Raw genomic sequence first — 15,906 nt, 5'->3', positions numbered from 1 at the left:
TTAATATGAATCTCTGTTCGATCTACCTTCCGCATTTATTGTCGTTACCGCACGCACAGTTAAGGAAAACTCGTTTTCATTAGTATGCCGTGTTTCTTCCTTGAGCGAAAAAGTTCTCTACCGTTTCAAAATGTTGGATTTCTGTCTGATCACATAAACAACAGTATCAAACGTTATTATCAAATTAATACTAATTAATACGTATTCTATTTAATAATCATTATTTCAGATATTAGCAAAAAATTATATTCTTGCTTATACATGGGATAATGATGATCTTGCTTGTATGTAATTTAATTTCCTTTAAAGAATTTAATAATCCTAAAATATAGTCATATAAAGAACACAATGCGATAATAATAGTATTAAAAAATTCTAATTCTTAATTTAAAGATATTGTTACTTTTTCTGTTCGACATTCTCTACTCATAAAAATTAATATTAAATAACGAGAGAATTTTTCTCGATGAAACTATAAAAAATTTCTTTATTTCAGAAAATTAATGTCTGTTTAACGCCATGTAATTTTATTTCAATATTTAACATCTCGGAAAAATAAAGATCGGGGATTAGAAAGATCCTGTCGCGGCGGTGTCCACATTAATTCGCATTCTCATCGACAGACATATTCGACCGAGATATTCAACCTTGCGAGAAGCGGGACCCAGTGATGCGCGATTCCGCGGAATCGCATTCGCCACGCGCTCGATCGCGCCGCACTTATGCTAATACAGAGATTTAATTAATCAACGAAGCGCGCGCGAGCAAGACATTTATCTTTCACGGCGGATTTTCCTCTTTCCTCTCTATCTCACCTTCTGCTCTCTCGCCCGATAACGCCTCGCGATCATCCTCTCGCTAACGCCAGAGCTAACGGAGCGTGCGTGTCGCACAGCCGGCGTAAGAAACGCACGAGGCGAGCCTATAGTACAACTAGCTAGGGGAGCCTTTCTAAGTCTTCCTACAACCGCGTTTAGACCGTGGCATTATTATTTATTTATAGCGCCATTATGTTGTCTCTATTATATTGGCCGCAGCTCTCGAGCGGATGGTAAATGCTGAGAGCAGCGCTCGTTTCTTCCTCCCTCCCTCCCGTTGCGTCTCCTCGTTCCGCGAATGTATAATTATTGAACGACGCGCTTGCCGCCGGCAATGACGTCCGCGATCTACGCGAGACATCGAGCGATCGACGGCGCTCGTCAGGAATCGGTAAAAAAAATGTATACCGATGCGTCGATTAGAAGAAGACGTTTCGACGAGGATCGAAGCGTAAAGGCGATTTTTCCCCCCCGAGATAAACGAGGTGCGCACATCCGAGCCGAGCGGTTGCAGTTTTTAAGCGCTCTTTACGCGAGCGTGACATTTAGAGACGCCTTAATGATGGAAACAGTAAATGTGTCTTGGCGATGAAGTCCATGACTGTCGCTCGGAATAGCCGTTGCGCCTTCGTTCGCGTTTATACGGCCGCAATAAATAACGCCGCGCCGGTTGCCGCAACCGTCCGCGCGAGTGCGCGCGCGCGCGCGTGAAGATAGAGCGCACCGAGAGTAAGTCCGCCTCGCTCGAGATACGTGATCCGATAAAGGAATTTCGGGCGCGTTTAGAAGTCACGCGCGTACATCGATATAAATTCGCGACACGTTAAATAATTTCCATCGTAAAGCCGATGCTCGAGGTGCGTGGCAGGCGCGCAAACCCACCCGTCCGTCCGTCAGATTCCTAGGCGAAGAGGATTAAGGCGAAGGCGCAGCGATAGGTCGTTTAATCACGACGTTCGACTGCCGAGAAGATCCTCCCTCTCTCCGTTTCTCTATACGGCTGCGCCGTTTATTCACTCGCGGCGAATAATCGCGGGGACGAGCGGCGTGCTCACGCTCGCTCGGTTATCGCTGGAAATTGCCGCTACGCCTACGCCTCTCTCGCGTGTGCACGGCAGCGGCACAATAAATAACGCTCGCGGCGGCCATTACTTGTCACTCACCCTCCGCACCCCCGTTTTCACGACTAAAGGGTGAAAGGGTGCGCGGGAAACCGTCGGTCGACGCGTGGTACCCCGCTGCAACGCGCCCCGTTTTCCGCAAACCTTAATTTTTCACACGACGATCGTTGTAAGTAGCGCAGCTATGCAAATGATTCGCGTTATTCTGATATGCACGATGCACGCGTCCCCGTGCATAATAGGTATAACGCTGTTACATTGAAATAAAAAAAGAAGTATATTAATATTTTTTGAAATAAATTCTTTACAACGTTTTAAGATGCTTATTAAATCGCTTGTCAATTTATTTTGTGATATTACCGTATTCCAGCTTCAGTTTAGTACTGCGTTGCAACATCGACAAATAATTATTTGTCGATTATTGATTACAATCGACAGTGTCGAGCTTGGATGAATTGGAAATCGTAAAAAATTCACACGAATATTATTAAGCAGCAAGATGGAAAAGTGGCGTTCCCCTTCGCTGAAATATGATAACATGAGCGATTGTTTCCCTGTGAAATTGTATTTCGTCTCGATTTATCGTGGACGTCATTAGAGCATAATTCCATTTCGTCAAACTCGAGGATTGCGCAACTCGTGGACGCACGATCCTTGAATCAAATATACCCATAAATCGCGCGAGCTACGCAGCTTTGTTGCGTACGCCAACGATTTTACAGTCGACACGCATGATAAATTATCGGCGATCCCGGGCATTCCGTTCTTGGAATTTGTCGCACAAAACGCAGAAAGGTATAAATAATTCATCGGCCGCGAACGAGAAAAAGAGAGACAGAGAGAGAGAGAGAGAGAGACGAAACGGAGGGCGACTCGGAGCGTGTCGCGAGATGGACATCCGCCTCGATCGCCGCTCGCCATCTTGATCTCGTCCAAGTCCTTCTTCCTGCTCGCGTACTCGGTAGCGGATTCCATACGGAGCTATATACTATCCGGTTGCTCGATCGAGACGGCGAAGAAACGAACACCTCGACCTACCCCTAAGAACTTCACGGGCGTTTCTTCGCGCAAAGTTTCCTGAAATCCCGTGGAGGCACACTCGCACGGTTCTATCACCTTCTTCGTTCACAAGATGGGGCACGATATCAGCGCCGTGACGGCGGCTCTCTCCCGTGGACGCCATGCGCCGCGGGCGACATTCGCATTGGCTGGTAGCCGGCGTTTGCGCGCCGCTACGTCCGTATTGACTTTACCGTCGCTTCGCCCACCCCGTCCGCCCCCTCGCGCGAAAGCCGCAGACGTTCCGGCTACGGCGTGCACACGCGTGTACGCACGCGTGCGCCCGCACACGTACACACTCCGCGGACAAAGAGGCAGGCGAGCACATCAGGGAGCACAAAGGACGACGGCTCGTTTGGGTATAACGTACCGAGCGAGGAGAAGCATCCGGCGAGCAGGGGGTGGGTGGCTGACGGGCCGACTACACGCGAGGCGCGCGAGTGTCTTACAATTGATTTTCACGCCACTTTGATTTATTCGAGAGTGCCGCCGTCGCGCGTTTTTCGTGTGTGCCCGCGGAGCCAAATCGAGCTCCTCGATGAACGACGAAGTTGGCCGGTCAGTTTCCTCTCCTCTTCCCCATCGCCCTACTCCTCTCTCTCTCTCTCTCTCTTTCTCTCTCTGCAAAACTCCCTGTGCCTCCTCCCTCCGATCGTGCTCGTGCCCCGGCGGAGGATTTATGGACTTCCAGGACGATTCTTTTAAGATTGGACCCGCGCGACCCTTTTCCATTGGCGTTTTTCTCCCGATTCTCAGACGTAGTCGACTGTCGATTCCAACCGGAGATCGATACTCGATGGGACGTAAAAGGTAGATAAAAGTGGCTGAGAATGGTCTGAATTTTTGGAAGAATCGGAATCGTTACTCCCAATCGTGTCTGGTGGGATTAGGGTGCTACTACCGATAGAGGTATTAGTCGTAATGCCACTGGATTAACTCGCACAATACCAGCGCATCTTCAGACACGATTACCGTTTGAATTCATGGTGTTGCCATTGTCTGGAACAATATAGTTCAATTCGAACGCCGCGACCAATATTCATGCCGTTCCCACATCTATTATAGCTTCCACAATTGCGAAATCGAACCCGGGCAAATTAATAATAAGGCGCATTTATTCAGTTATAATCTAAATCTCTAGCACGCGAATGTACACGCGCACGCTTTATTTCATCTATATTTCCATTTATCGTTCCAATTAAGAGCGAATAAATGCCTGATCTGCAATCTCAATTTTCAGCACCTTCCCTTCATTCATTTTCATTCGCTTCTCAGTTACGTGATCCGAGATTTTAACTAAGTTTCTTCAACAAAAATATATAAATAAATCATCTCCCTTCCTTGCTCCCCTCATCTCTTCGTCGAGCTATGCCCGCAGCATGCGCCACCATTTCCTAAATCACCGTCAAATCTCCCACCAGCTCTTACTCGCGACTCAGTCTCTCTCTCTCTCTCTCTCTCTCTCTCTCTCGTTCGTTCGCAAGGGGTGGCGGACGAAGGGAGGAATTCGTCTGAGCTGGAGTGTGCGCGAGAATGAAGGAAGGGTGGCGGCGGCGGCAGTGGTGGCGGCGGCCGCGGGGGTTTCCTACTACCCTCCTGCTGCAACGGGACACGAGCGGGATGGGATTGGTCCTTGATTGCTAGAGGGGTCGTTTCCCGGACTCGGGTGGGATACATCGAGATCGCGACCAATGATAGAGTGCGCAGCTGCCCTGGGGAACCAGCGAGGAATCCTCGTCTCTGCCTCAACGAGAGGAAGATCCCCTTCTGCCGGCGGAAGGGGCATAAAGGGCGAGCGATGCCTTAAACCGCCGTCGATATATAGGGCGTTCCGAGAGGGGTCGTCGCATGGGAAAGGATTAGGAATTGTGTGTGGGCACTTGGGAAAACAGGACACTTTTTCCACGAGATGGAGCGAAAGGAGCGCGTCGCGTCGCTAACGTTTATATAGGCCGGTAGTCTCCTCGGTATAGTAACCAGCCGATCGATACGGTTTAATACCTATCGCGAATCGTAACGCCCGCGTCCCGTTTTCCACCTCTATACCGACGTCAGACAAATAATAGTCAACAATTAATCCGTTCTCTACGCAATTTCTTCGCGCCGCGCGAATTTCTGCCTGCGGCTGTAGATCGGCAGGCCGGAATCGTGTTTTCGCCGGAAACTTTTTGTCCACGTCCAAGCAGCGACGACGGCGGCGGCGCGGCGTGGCGGGTCTTTTCCCTCGACTGATAAGCGTGTAACGCGATAGCGGTGCGCACCTGCGGCGTGCCGCAGCGCAGCGAATTTTACCGCTCTCCTCGCCGCCTTCCTTCGCCGACGACGCGACGCAATGCGTTTGCCATGCAGTAGGTAGAATTGATTGGAGCTTCGTTAGACGAACGGCGTGTAGTTCGTAACAACAGCCGGACCGGCGCGATTTGAATAATGATCTGCATAACTCACGCGGACCGATATCGGCGGAGACCGTTTCGCGCGGAGCGCGATTAAATCGTTAATCCATCCGTTCTCGCTCGCCTCTTGCACGCGCGCACGCGAAACAATTTCACGCTCTTACAAGGAGGGAAAGCACCGATTCAACAGTACCGCGCGGTACACTCGTTTTCGCGTTAGCAGCGACGAAACATTTTCTCGGGACGGGCGGATGGGTGCACGCGAGAAAAATTTCTGCGCGCTTTCTCGGCTCCCGACGGTCAGTGTTGCGTCACACGTTCGCGAGAAGATATTTTTCTGATAATTCACCAGGACTCGAATACGTTTCAGCGAAGGATTTATTCACGCTGAGAAAAAAAAATTGGTTGAAAAACTAAAACATTTAGCTATCGATATGTGCAATTAAATATTGAGTCGTTTAATTAATTCTTGGTGAAAAGATTTAATTGACGTGAATGAACTATATCCTTTTTTTGTACAACTAGTAATTGTTGACTCAACCGAATGTTTAGTTGATCGTATCGGACTAAATGCTTCAATTTTGTAACAAATTCTTTTCTCGGTGTAAACTCTAAGCAGTCACCGTTCAATCGAAATCCCAAATTATTCCGTAGATTTATTTAGTTGTTCAACGTTTCGCTGGCGGAGAATGATTTACAAGTACACAGCCTCCTATCGCTGAACCAGACGTTACTTTACGTATTCGTTACTTTTACATTGCTTTTAGATCCTTCTGCGAGAAGTCGTCGCTGGACTCGTCCTTCGCGGACGAGGAAAAAGAGTTAAAAGGCTATAAATATACGCGTATGAAGAGTGAGCCGCGCGGCACTCTATCGACGAAACAATTGTTTCTTTGGGCCGGAGCGGATGATCGATCGGCTTGTCGGACGGCCGTGGCCGGTCGTCCAATCGCGGCATACCGAATCTTAAGTAGCCGTGTACCACGGAGCGAAAGACAGACGCGCTGCACACGTGGAGTATAACGGTGTCGGGCAAACAACCGGCTTGAATTATCGCGTCAATAATGATCCAAGTGTGCGATCGTGTCTCGCCGGGCGAATAGACAGGATTGTCATTCGCTTATATTCGCTCCGTCTGTAAATCGAGACATCGAGCCGTCCGATTTTTCAGACCTACCTACGCGCAATAAATAATCTCGCGTGCACGGACCGACCGTCGTCTCTCGATTTGTCTCTCGTCCCCAGTCCGCTCTCTCCGTTTCGGGTCTCCGTGTTTAAATAGAAAATCCTGCAAGGACCACCTCTCATCAACGAGCGACGTCAGTCTTCTTTGACTGTGCAGAAAGGCGCGCAGTTTTTTACGAGTTATCGGCGCGGAATCTAATCGGTCTTCGGTTACTGCTCCGGTTATGCTAACGGGATCCAATAATTTTGTCACGCGTCTCGTTTTGCCGAGGCGACAAGCCCCGGGATTTATTTCGCGAATTTATGAGTGGAGCGCCGCGCGCCTCTCTCGCCCGCAACACAGTCGGAAGCAATTTACAAGTTAATAGGTTACGACGATTCGTTACGCGCCCTTCTCTCACACCTCGCTCCCTCCCTCCTTTTCCCTCTCGCCTCTTTGCTGAATTTATTTCGTTTGGTCCGCGCGCGCACACGCCCATCTAATTGGCTAGTCTATCTCTCGCTCTTTCGTTCTCGTTCTTTATCGAAAATTATACGCGCGTGCATCGTCGAAGAGGATACTAAAACCTTTCGAAAACGAGGCGCAAAATGAGGCACGCTCGGCCTGCCTAATTCGATCGATTATCATGAACTAAATTAATAAATAAATTTAATGTTATTAAGAATAAAAAACAATATGTTCCGACTATCTAATAGCAGAGTGAAATTAACTTCAAGATTATTATAAACAGCCCGTTTATTACTAATTAATATCCATTAACTTGAACGCCGGTTTAATTAATTCTTTATTTTTTTCTAATTCTTTAAACTAGAAAGAGAAAGAGTTCAGTTAAGCCAACATTCGAGTTAATCTACGTTAGCAGAAGTTGACATAAGAGCCTCAAATAGGTATTTATGAATTTATAATTTCTTGGTCTTGAAATATGTGTAGCAACCGTGACGCAATCACACCGCGTTACTACATATGCCATATATTACATCATGTAACAGTTATATCTTATAGTTAAGTGCGATGTAATAACGAATCAATCGATCGGGACGATACGAGCTCTTTTGTTCGCGGAGAAATCGTGAATTCGTGTGCTATTGTTTCGCGAGGATCGTTCCACGGCCGTGCAGTCCTCCTCTGATCGCTGATCGAGATTCGATCGTCGATCGATTCTGGAGGTGCCATAAGAGAACATCGATTCGCGACCGTCGCGCGGGGTAAAGGAAGGAGGAAAGGCGCGGAAACGGGATGCGACGAGACGAGAGGAAAAGGGGAAGGAAAGAGAGAAAGAAGAGGAGACGGAGCGCCGGTCTCGCTTGCGAGAGGACAGCGCGCCGTATTCAAAGTGTGAACAGATGCAAATTCTGTATCTCATGAGTGGAATTTTCAAGGAAGCTGAAAGATGGATGGAAGACGCCAGCGGCACCGAACAATCGGTCATATTTGCATCTGGTACATAATTCAGTCGCCGTTGCTGCCCCTGACATGCCGCGCCAGCCGCGCAGCGAGTGCGGCTCATAGACCACCATAAGACAGTCGGAGACGCTTGCTCTCGTCCGCGACGAAAAAAGAAAAAAAAAGCAAATCCGCCACCGACGGACTTTCGTCGATGTGTACGATTCCGCTAACATTGAGGATTTTCCAGTTTTACTCGCGAGAGAAAGTGAATCGCTTTCCTTCTGTCTCGTAATTTAACGAATAATCTCTAAAATAAAATTCCAGAATAGTTTTTTTTTCCATCGGTCTATCAAGTCTCATAAAATCAAATTAATAGCCTCTTCGAGTGATGTTTAAACTGATATTTTATTTGAGAAAAGATCTATGATTTCAAACAGGTTCGAGAGTAACGGAGGAGAATTGCCGCACGTACCAGACCGAAAATAAAAATCTAAAAGTTATTTAAAGCGACTGTCGGTATATAGCGCATGAATTAAACCGTAACGTTGACGAGTCATGAGAGCAATTACCGGGCCGCGCGCGGTGTATTATGTGGAAATTTTCATCGCTCTCAAGCGTGTGTCTGTCTGTATAAAAAGCGAGCGCGAAGGGAAATTTTCACGGCGCGCGCATGCGAAAAACACGAGCTGGTCACCGCCGCCGCCGCTGCCGCCGCCCGCCGCCGCGAATTATACTTTCACGCGGCGGAATAATCGAGTTCGCGCGCCGGCAAGACGTATTCCAAGTCATTGCCCGGATTACTTTGCGCTTTTGCGAGAATCGCGAGCGCGCACTTGACGAGTGCGAAAAGGCCACGTGCACTTTTTGCCTCTTTTTTTCATACAAATATAGTCGATCGTCACCATGGGTCATAGGTGACACACGCGTGCCGAATTTTAAAGAGTGCCTCTAAAAATATTCTATGACGGCTATAGCGAGTCAGGAAGATCGTAACGACACTTTATCAAGTCATCAAGAGCCATTAAAAATTCACGCTCCATTATTGTGCCATTTAAACCGATGCTTCAGCGTGGAAAAATAAATCCTAGTCCCGGTAAACGAATGCTGGAGTCATTGGCCGGAGCTTGTTCTCCTATACATGTTCGGGAGTCATTCATTCGTATACGAAAGTCTTTAATGCTTCGGGAACACAATGAGCGAGCGCGAGTCGCCGGACAATTTCGACTCTGGCACACAGAGCAACACTATTCATTTTCCGCGTTGAGATCGATGGGGATAACCCTTTGCACCCCGAGAACGATCTTCGTCTCTCTTTCGCTCTCTCGGTCGCGCGCGCGCGCCATCTTGGCTACCTGAAGAATCGGAGAGAAGATAAAATCGCGCTGCGAAGTTCGGGGTCATTCCTCGGCTTCGTCACTCCTCGAACTTGGACAAAATGGTTTCTGGAAAATTTTTTGACGTCTTCCCAACTCTCTGACGTTCGCATGTAATATTTGAGATAATTTTCGAAGCGCTCTCTCTCTCTCTCTCTCTCTCTCTGCGCAAGACCCGAGTTTCTTGCAGAACAAACTCGATCGTTTAAATTTAATCGCAGTCTCGGTTATTTCTGGATTTTCTCATTAACAACTTTTCGTTTTTCTTACTAACAAAGTCTCCAATTCTCGCGAATGCATCGCGCGCCTTTAGCGCACAGCCAAGAGTTTAACAGGTCTCGGCGAGGCTGCTGTTTCTGCTACAGCAATGGCAGCGCAGTTTCTGCTGGTATGCCCAGGAACGCCTGGAGGACCGTAATTCGACGAGCGTTGCACGGCACGGACTGGGCATGGGCGCAGATAAGCATCGCCACGGGACGAGAGAGAAGAAAAGGGAAGCAGGGGAGCGTGTAGGACAGTCGTTAACGAGCGACTCCGCGCCAGAGAGTTATTCTCTCTCCTTCGCGCTACGTCTTCCTCTTTTCCCCTGCGACTACGAGCTCGCGGCTTACGACTAAAAGATCATCTCTCTCGGTGTGATGTCGTCGAGAATCGATTCCGGTAGCGAATCCGCGACTTCCGCATTACTTTCTCACGTGGAGACACAAACAATTATACGTATAGACATTAATATAACGATAAACAACGGTTTTTATACGTTTGAGTTGAGTAAATTAAATATCTGTTGCGTAAAAAGCATGTCGCAAATTTTACTGTTATATAAATATTAATTAAATTTACCTAAACACATTAATTATATTATACGTACATGTCTATACATATCATTTAATTAATATAGATTAAGATCCCTCGATGCACTTTTTGTTTCTTGTTACACAACTTTTGCATGAACCTGAGTTTGAACATAAAAATAGCCTTAAACGATTTCTTATAGTTTGAAGTTAAAAGCTGTTAAATAGCAATTTAATATGCTGCTAACACTGATCTTTATAGGACATTGATTTTACTAAGAAGGTAAAAACGCTGCATTCTCTACTCTTGAGCATATAGCGCGTCTTAAGGTTGCACAAGAGTACGTATTATCAACAATTATACGAAGAAAGTGTTGAAACAATGCACAATGCACGTTGCTCATAAAAAAAACATTAATTAGCACAAATAAAGAATAGGCAAATGATAGATAGAATAAAGATATATAAAATGCTCACATGCATTTATTTATGTGCGCATCTTGCAAACTTAATTTCCTCTTCCGCTTCGGTTTTTTTTTTGTTCTTAAAAGCGTTTCTAAATGAGCTAGATGTCATTATCATTGATGCCCATGATCGAGAAATTTCATTAATTACGCGCTCGTAAAAAATATCCTAAAAATAATATAAATTATTGCTCAAAATCGCATTAAACTATTTTACCATATTCCACGCGTTCTTTCACGAAACGGTAGGTCGACGCCATATCGTCGACATGAGCGCAATGTTCCACCCCGCGCATGTACGCGAAGATATAGGTAGGTAGTCACCCTTAACATAAACGGAGAGCAACAACGAGAAAGAACGGGCGGGGTAGAGAAAGAGAGAGAGAGAGAGAGAATCAAGGGGAGAGAAAGAGGTTAAAAAAAAAAAAGAAACGAAAATTTCCCAGCTGTTCGAGCCAGCGTTTTATCTTCCTGAAGGATCAAACATGGCGGACGTCGGTCGCAACGGGAGGGAGGGGGTTGCAACCCTTGCTATCTGCCTGATCGAAACCTCACCGTCGCAGGAGTTCACGGCGCACGCGTGTGCGTGCGTGCATACGTGCGTGAGTATGCGTGTGCGGAATTTCCGTGTAGCTCAATACGTACAAAGGAAGAAGAGGACACGAGCGGTGGGCAATATATGCCACGACTTTATTACAGATGGGGTGGTGGATCGCGCGCGTGCACACCCGCGTGCGTATACCTGGTGGCCGCCTTTTGTTTCCTAGATCGTATCTGCGCTCCGTTTTTCGGCGACACATCTGTGACTGGATTCAAAACCGGCCGACCGACGCGACTCGACGCGACGCTAAAAATAAAACATATTGCGACGAAGGCATGTGCCTTTTCGTGCGTTCCCCCTGTTTTTCAACCGGAATGCGTCAATATTCGGAACGTGAGATGTTAGATCTGACGCTAATCATATTTTTTTTTTTTTTTTTTGGAATAAACTTGATTTCTCATTTCACTTATATGAAAAATAAAAGAATTAATTTCTCGATAAAAAAATTCTATTTTCCGACACAAAAGTCTAATTTTCTGTGTCGGTTCGCTTGTGGTAAATGAAGCTATCAAATAATTCCCCACAACATTTTCATATCTAGGTACTAATCCTTGAATAATAAATGGGTCACATTTTCATAACGGTTTTTCCCTCACGCTGAATGTTCCACCGTTGTATGCGGCATCGTTTAGCGAACGAGGTCGATCGATCGCGAACGATTGGCCGTCATTTCGCCGGGACAACCGGCAATCGGGAATGAATTTCGGCCAAGTGGCCGCATGAATTTTTAATCCGGAAGCAAACAGGGACAAGTAAGCCGGGAAGAAAGGGCTGGCTGCAGCTCTCGCGCGCGCGACGGGGAAAATTACGGAAAACGCCGAAAGTGTCGCACGCACGCACGTGCGTACGCCCACTGCTTTAAATCGATACATATTTTATCGACCGGCCGCGTTTTTACGCGCGCACGTCACGCACGCACACCGCACCGTTGCGCGTGCACGCGGATGAGTGATGGGTGGGCGTGTCGGTTCATCATCGCGTCGGAATATTTGTGCGGGTCGTCATGGCGAACTCGCGAAACGATTGCCTTTGTTTAAACGGTGACGGCAAGTGAATTATACACAACGGGCGGGGCGTGTACTTGCAGCGTATGTAAAAATGTCCCACTCTCCGACGCGTTAATGAGATTGATTTGTCTTCGACAAATTTCGACCTTCCTTCTCCTCCTTAAACGTCTCGGCGGAAGATCGAATAACGATAGTAGAAATACATCGCATATACATGGGACATGTAAATTATGGTATGCTAAACTAAAAACAAATTTTTCAAAGAGACTTCTCTCCAACTGAAAAATCGCGCAAAGTTTCGATCGAGCGAAATCGCAACGAGCATTTCACGAAAGAGAGTGATCGCGGGTGCGTTGAGCGAGCAGCAAAAAGAAAAAAGGAAAAATAATAATCGCGGAAAATTACACGGTGTTGCGAGGCGGCGATGCTGTTTGTAAAACTTCGTCAATTAACGAACGCATGGCGTGCGGCCGGCATATAATTACTCGCGAGGCGACGCCGGCCGGTGAAAAACTTTTGAATCCATCAGCCTTGCTCTATCGCGCACCAGGGAGAAAGTGCGATAACGAGAGGGATAGTGAAACGCCAATGCGCGCTTCTGCATCGGATGCACGCCGGCTCGCTCGTTGCATCTCGTGCCGTTGCTCTCAACGACACGAGGCTTCGCTTTGGCGAACGCCGCGAGACTCGAATCTTTGCGATCTGAGAAACGAAGGGTTAACACACTCGTGAAAGTGCATTACTGCAAGCGCATCTGGACGTCTAATTGGCATAATAATTTTTTTACGGAGATTACATACTTAACCGCCCGTGGTACTTTCAATGGCTTAGTCGACATTGACACGCGCATGATCCGCCAATATTCTAAGGACATACCCGTCGAAAGGACATTTATGTTAATACTTAGAAATGATCATCGTAAAATCTATAATAAAATAGCGCGACTGAAAGCATTAGATTGTTTGAAAAGTACGGAATGGAAGAATGGTTTTGCTAAAATATCGAATAATTTAATAAAATAATTTTGTTAGGCCATCAATATAATTATGTTGGACTCTCAAACTGATTGGTAGAACGTCAACATTTTTTTTGTAGCATTGCCCATCATGCTTGAACATTCGTCATAATTATTCTGATGGTCCAATAAAATTATTTTCAGATCTGTATCCGGCTAAATATTTAAATACTTCAGTAAAACCGTTCTTTTCGTGCTGTACATGACAAAAGAAGGGAGAGTTTGATTTTGATAATACGAGATTAGAGAGACAGAAAGTGTAAACCATAAAACAGACGTTTCGTGATCGATTCCGCGAATTTTCGTGAGTGTTTAGTCAGATCGAATCGCAATTGGGAGGAGAGTCCGAACGGTGGAAGAGGAGGAAGCAGAGCCGGTGGTATCGAGTTTCCGCATCGGTACTTCGGACGAGGCTGCTCCATCTACATAGGTGCTAGCCGAGTCGCCAAAAATAGATCGAGTTCACACGAATTCTACGAGCCGATCGCACGAAACCTCCGGCTACCGTTCGTGATATCGATCGAACGCGGCGGCAACCTGATACGTACAGAATACTCGCCGCTGTCTATAAGGCGCCACGATTGAAAATATGCTCGTGAAAACTATGCATCTAATTTGATAAAAAAAAAAAAAATAGTAATAAATATAACGAATATTAATAAATATCTATACGAGCAATTGGTCGTTAACTGTTTTTTTTTAAATAATTTATTATTATTCTTCGAAATTCTTCTCCGGTGTATAAGTAATTTTTAAAACGTGCTATTTAGTTCGGACTTGAAAGGTTCCTATCTCACGGCGTGTCCAGGACTCGATTTGGCCCTCCTCGTGAAAATTGCACGGCTCGCCTAAAACGAGAAATTAATTCGGGCGTCGCATCGTTTCCGTTCGATACGATCAATTTGAAATTGATTAGATCGCGAGGTCTCGCGCTTCCGACGTGACTAAGGTGTTTCTAGATGTTCTCGTTAACGGAGGATAATGCGAGGCGCGCTCTTCCCGCTACACGGTAGCGGCGATTCCTCCGTATACGAAAATCATTCGACCCACCATCACCGGGCGCGTTGCGATACGGAGCTGCTAATCACAGTGGAGAGGAGCGGAGCGTATATTAATCAGCGGGTACAGGAAATTAACTTGGCCTTGTTTTATCTTGCATTCTGATTACTATATCTACACACCGCGAGAAACGCATAGCTTCGTTTCTCTCCGCTATACGTACGTGCTAATTAAGTATGTGTGTCTCGCTTGCACGAGAAAGGAAGCGATCAAGGACGCACTTTTACGAATAAGGTGTAGACAAACGTAAGATCTTTTTTTTCGAGATTGAGATATCAATATATAAAGTTGAATCAATATGTATATAGAATTTATCACGGAAAATATTATGCACTTCCACGCCATTTTTCATAATTCTTTCTACTTAATTCTACATAATTTTCTACTTAATACAGTTTTAATAAAACAGATGTGAATTTATACATACTGTATAAATTGAATGTGAATTTACATAGTGCCTATTAACTGCCTATTAATTAGAAACAACCGATCTTGAACGTAAAAAACAAAAGTAAAATTGCCTTCTACTTATTTTTATCTTTAGGTTGTCTGATTAATTGTTTCGACAAATAGGGAATGACATAGTCCCCCACCCGCTTCCCATTACTACTATAAATATTCCGCATGCCAATAAACTGGGATTTTATCGGCGAGATTAATCGAGCTTGACGGTTAATTGTACGGTTGCTCGTATCTCGCTCGTCAAGGAACTAGCGCAGCTTAGGTACTTACCAGGCGTCGTTTCGGCTTGATGAGGGGTCGATTCTGACCGTTCATCTTGTAATAAAGCCCGCAAGCGTTGCAGAGGTAGTGGCCAGTGCCGTCTCGTCTCCAAAGGGGTGTCGACGTGGCGCCGCAATTCACGCACTCGCGACCCTCTATCCCGACGGAACAAAAATCATGTTAATTCGGAGCAGTTCGTATCGCGCAGCACAATATTACTACTCGCTCGTGTTCGCGTGCGAAACGCGAGATCGAATTTGTCAAAGTGGGAACTGCTCGGGCTTCTCTTCTCGAGAGGCTAACGTTTCCCACGCGAACACGGAAGCACGTTGATCGCGCGAAGGGGCACTCGTCGTTTTCTTATAATCTCTCGTATATAAGCCATCGCGTATACTTATGAGAATCTTAACGCGAAAATGCCACTCTAGCGTGTCGGTAGACTTTTCTATTTATTTATATTATTGTCATAATCTCGCGGAATGACATTTTCTTTTCAACTTAGCATGGCCCTTCAAGATTGTAGAATGTAGAATAAATGCATTATGCATAACATGAACGCATCACGCGATGAAGCAACATTAGTTTAACGTTCGTAATGCCTATGATTTGACTTCGGTGAATCAACGTGCGTTTACAGAGAGATTTGCGAACAGTCAGGTGACTCGTGAGAAAGAATTCGCATGCAGAGTTGCAGACATACCAATATCAAGCGATTACCAGAGCAAAAGCAGAGTCTCTTTAAGACCATGGGCGTTTATAGGATTCACGGATCGAACTTACTTTTAGTGCGGTTGGTTAGTCCCAAGGACACTGCGAGAGAAAGAAGCGGGCACGGGAGGAAGAAGGACGGGGCACGCTCGCGATTGTTCGTTCGTTCGTTTCTCCCGGTCTACGACCAGATGACACGAGG

At 46.2% G+C, this 15,906-nt stretch overlaps 1 protein-coding gene across 3 annotated transcripts in view; it reads right to left on the bottom strand.

Annotated features, from left to right (window-relative positions):
- The window catches only part of LOC105207872 (GATA-binding factor C), an 86,650-nt gene that overhangs the window by 42,520 nt on the left and 28,224 nt on the right, over nt 1-15,906 (bottom strand). For all 3 annotated transcript variants that reach the window (XM_039446435.1, XM_039446437.1, XM_039446436.1), the window contains exon 4: nt 15,006-15,151. In XM_039446435.1, coding sequence (XP_039302369.1) covers nt 15,006-15,151 — 146 coding nt within the window. The remainder of the gene's footprint in view (nt 1-15,005; nt 15,152-15,906) is intronic.

The sequence above is a fragment of the Solenopsis invicta genome, chromosome 3 (assembly GCF_016802725.1).
Source record: "Solenopsis invicta isolate M01_SB chromosome 3, UNIL_Sinv_3.0, whole genome shotgun sequence".
NCBI lineage: Eukaryota > Metazoa > Arthropoda > Insecta > Hymenoptera > Formicidae > Solenopsis > Solenopsis invicta.
This window is presented reverse-complemented; position numbering and strand designations above follow the sequence as displayed.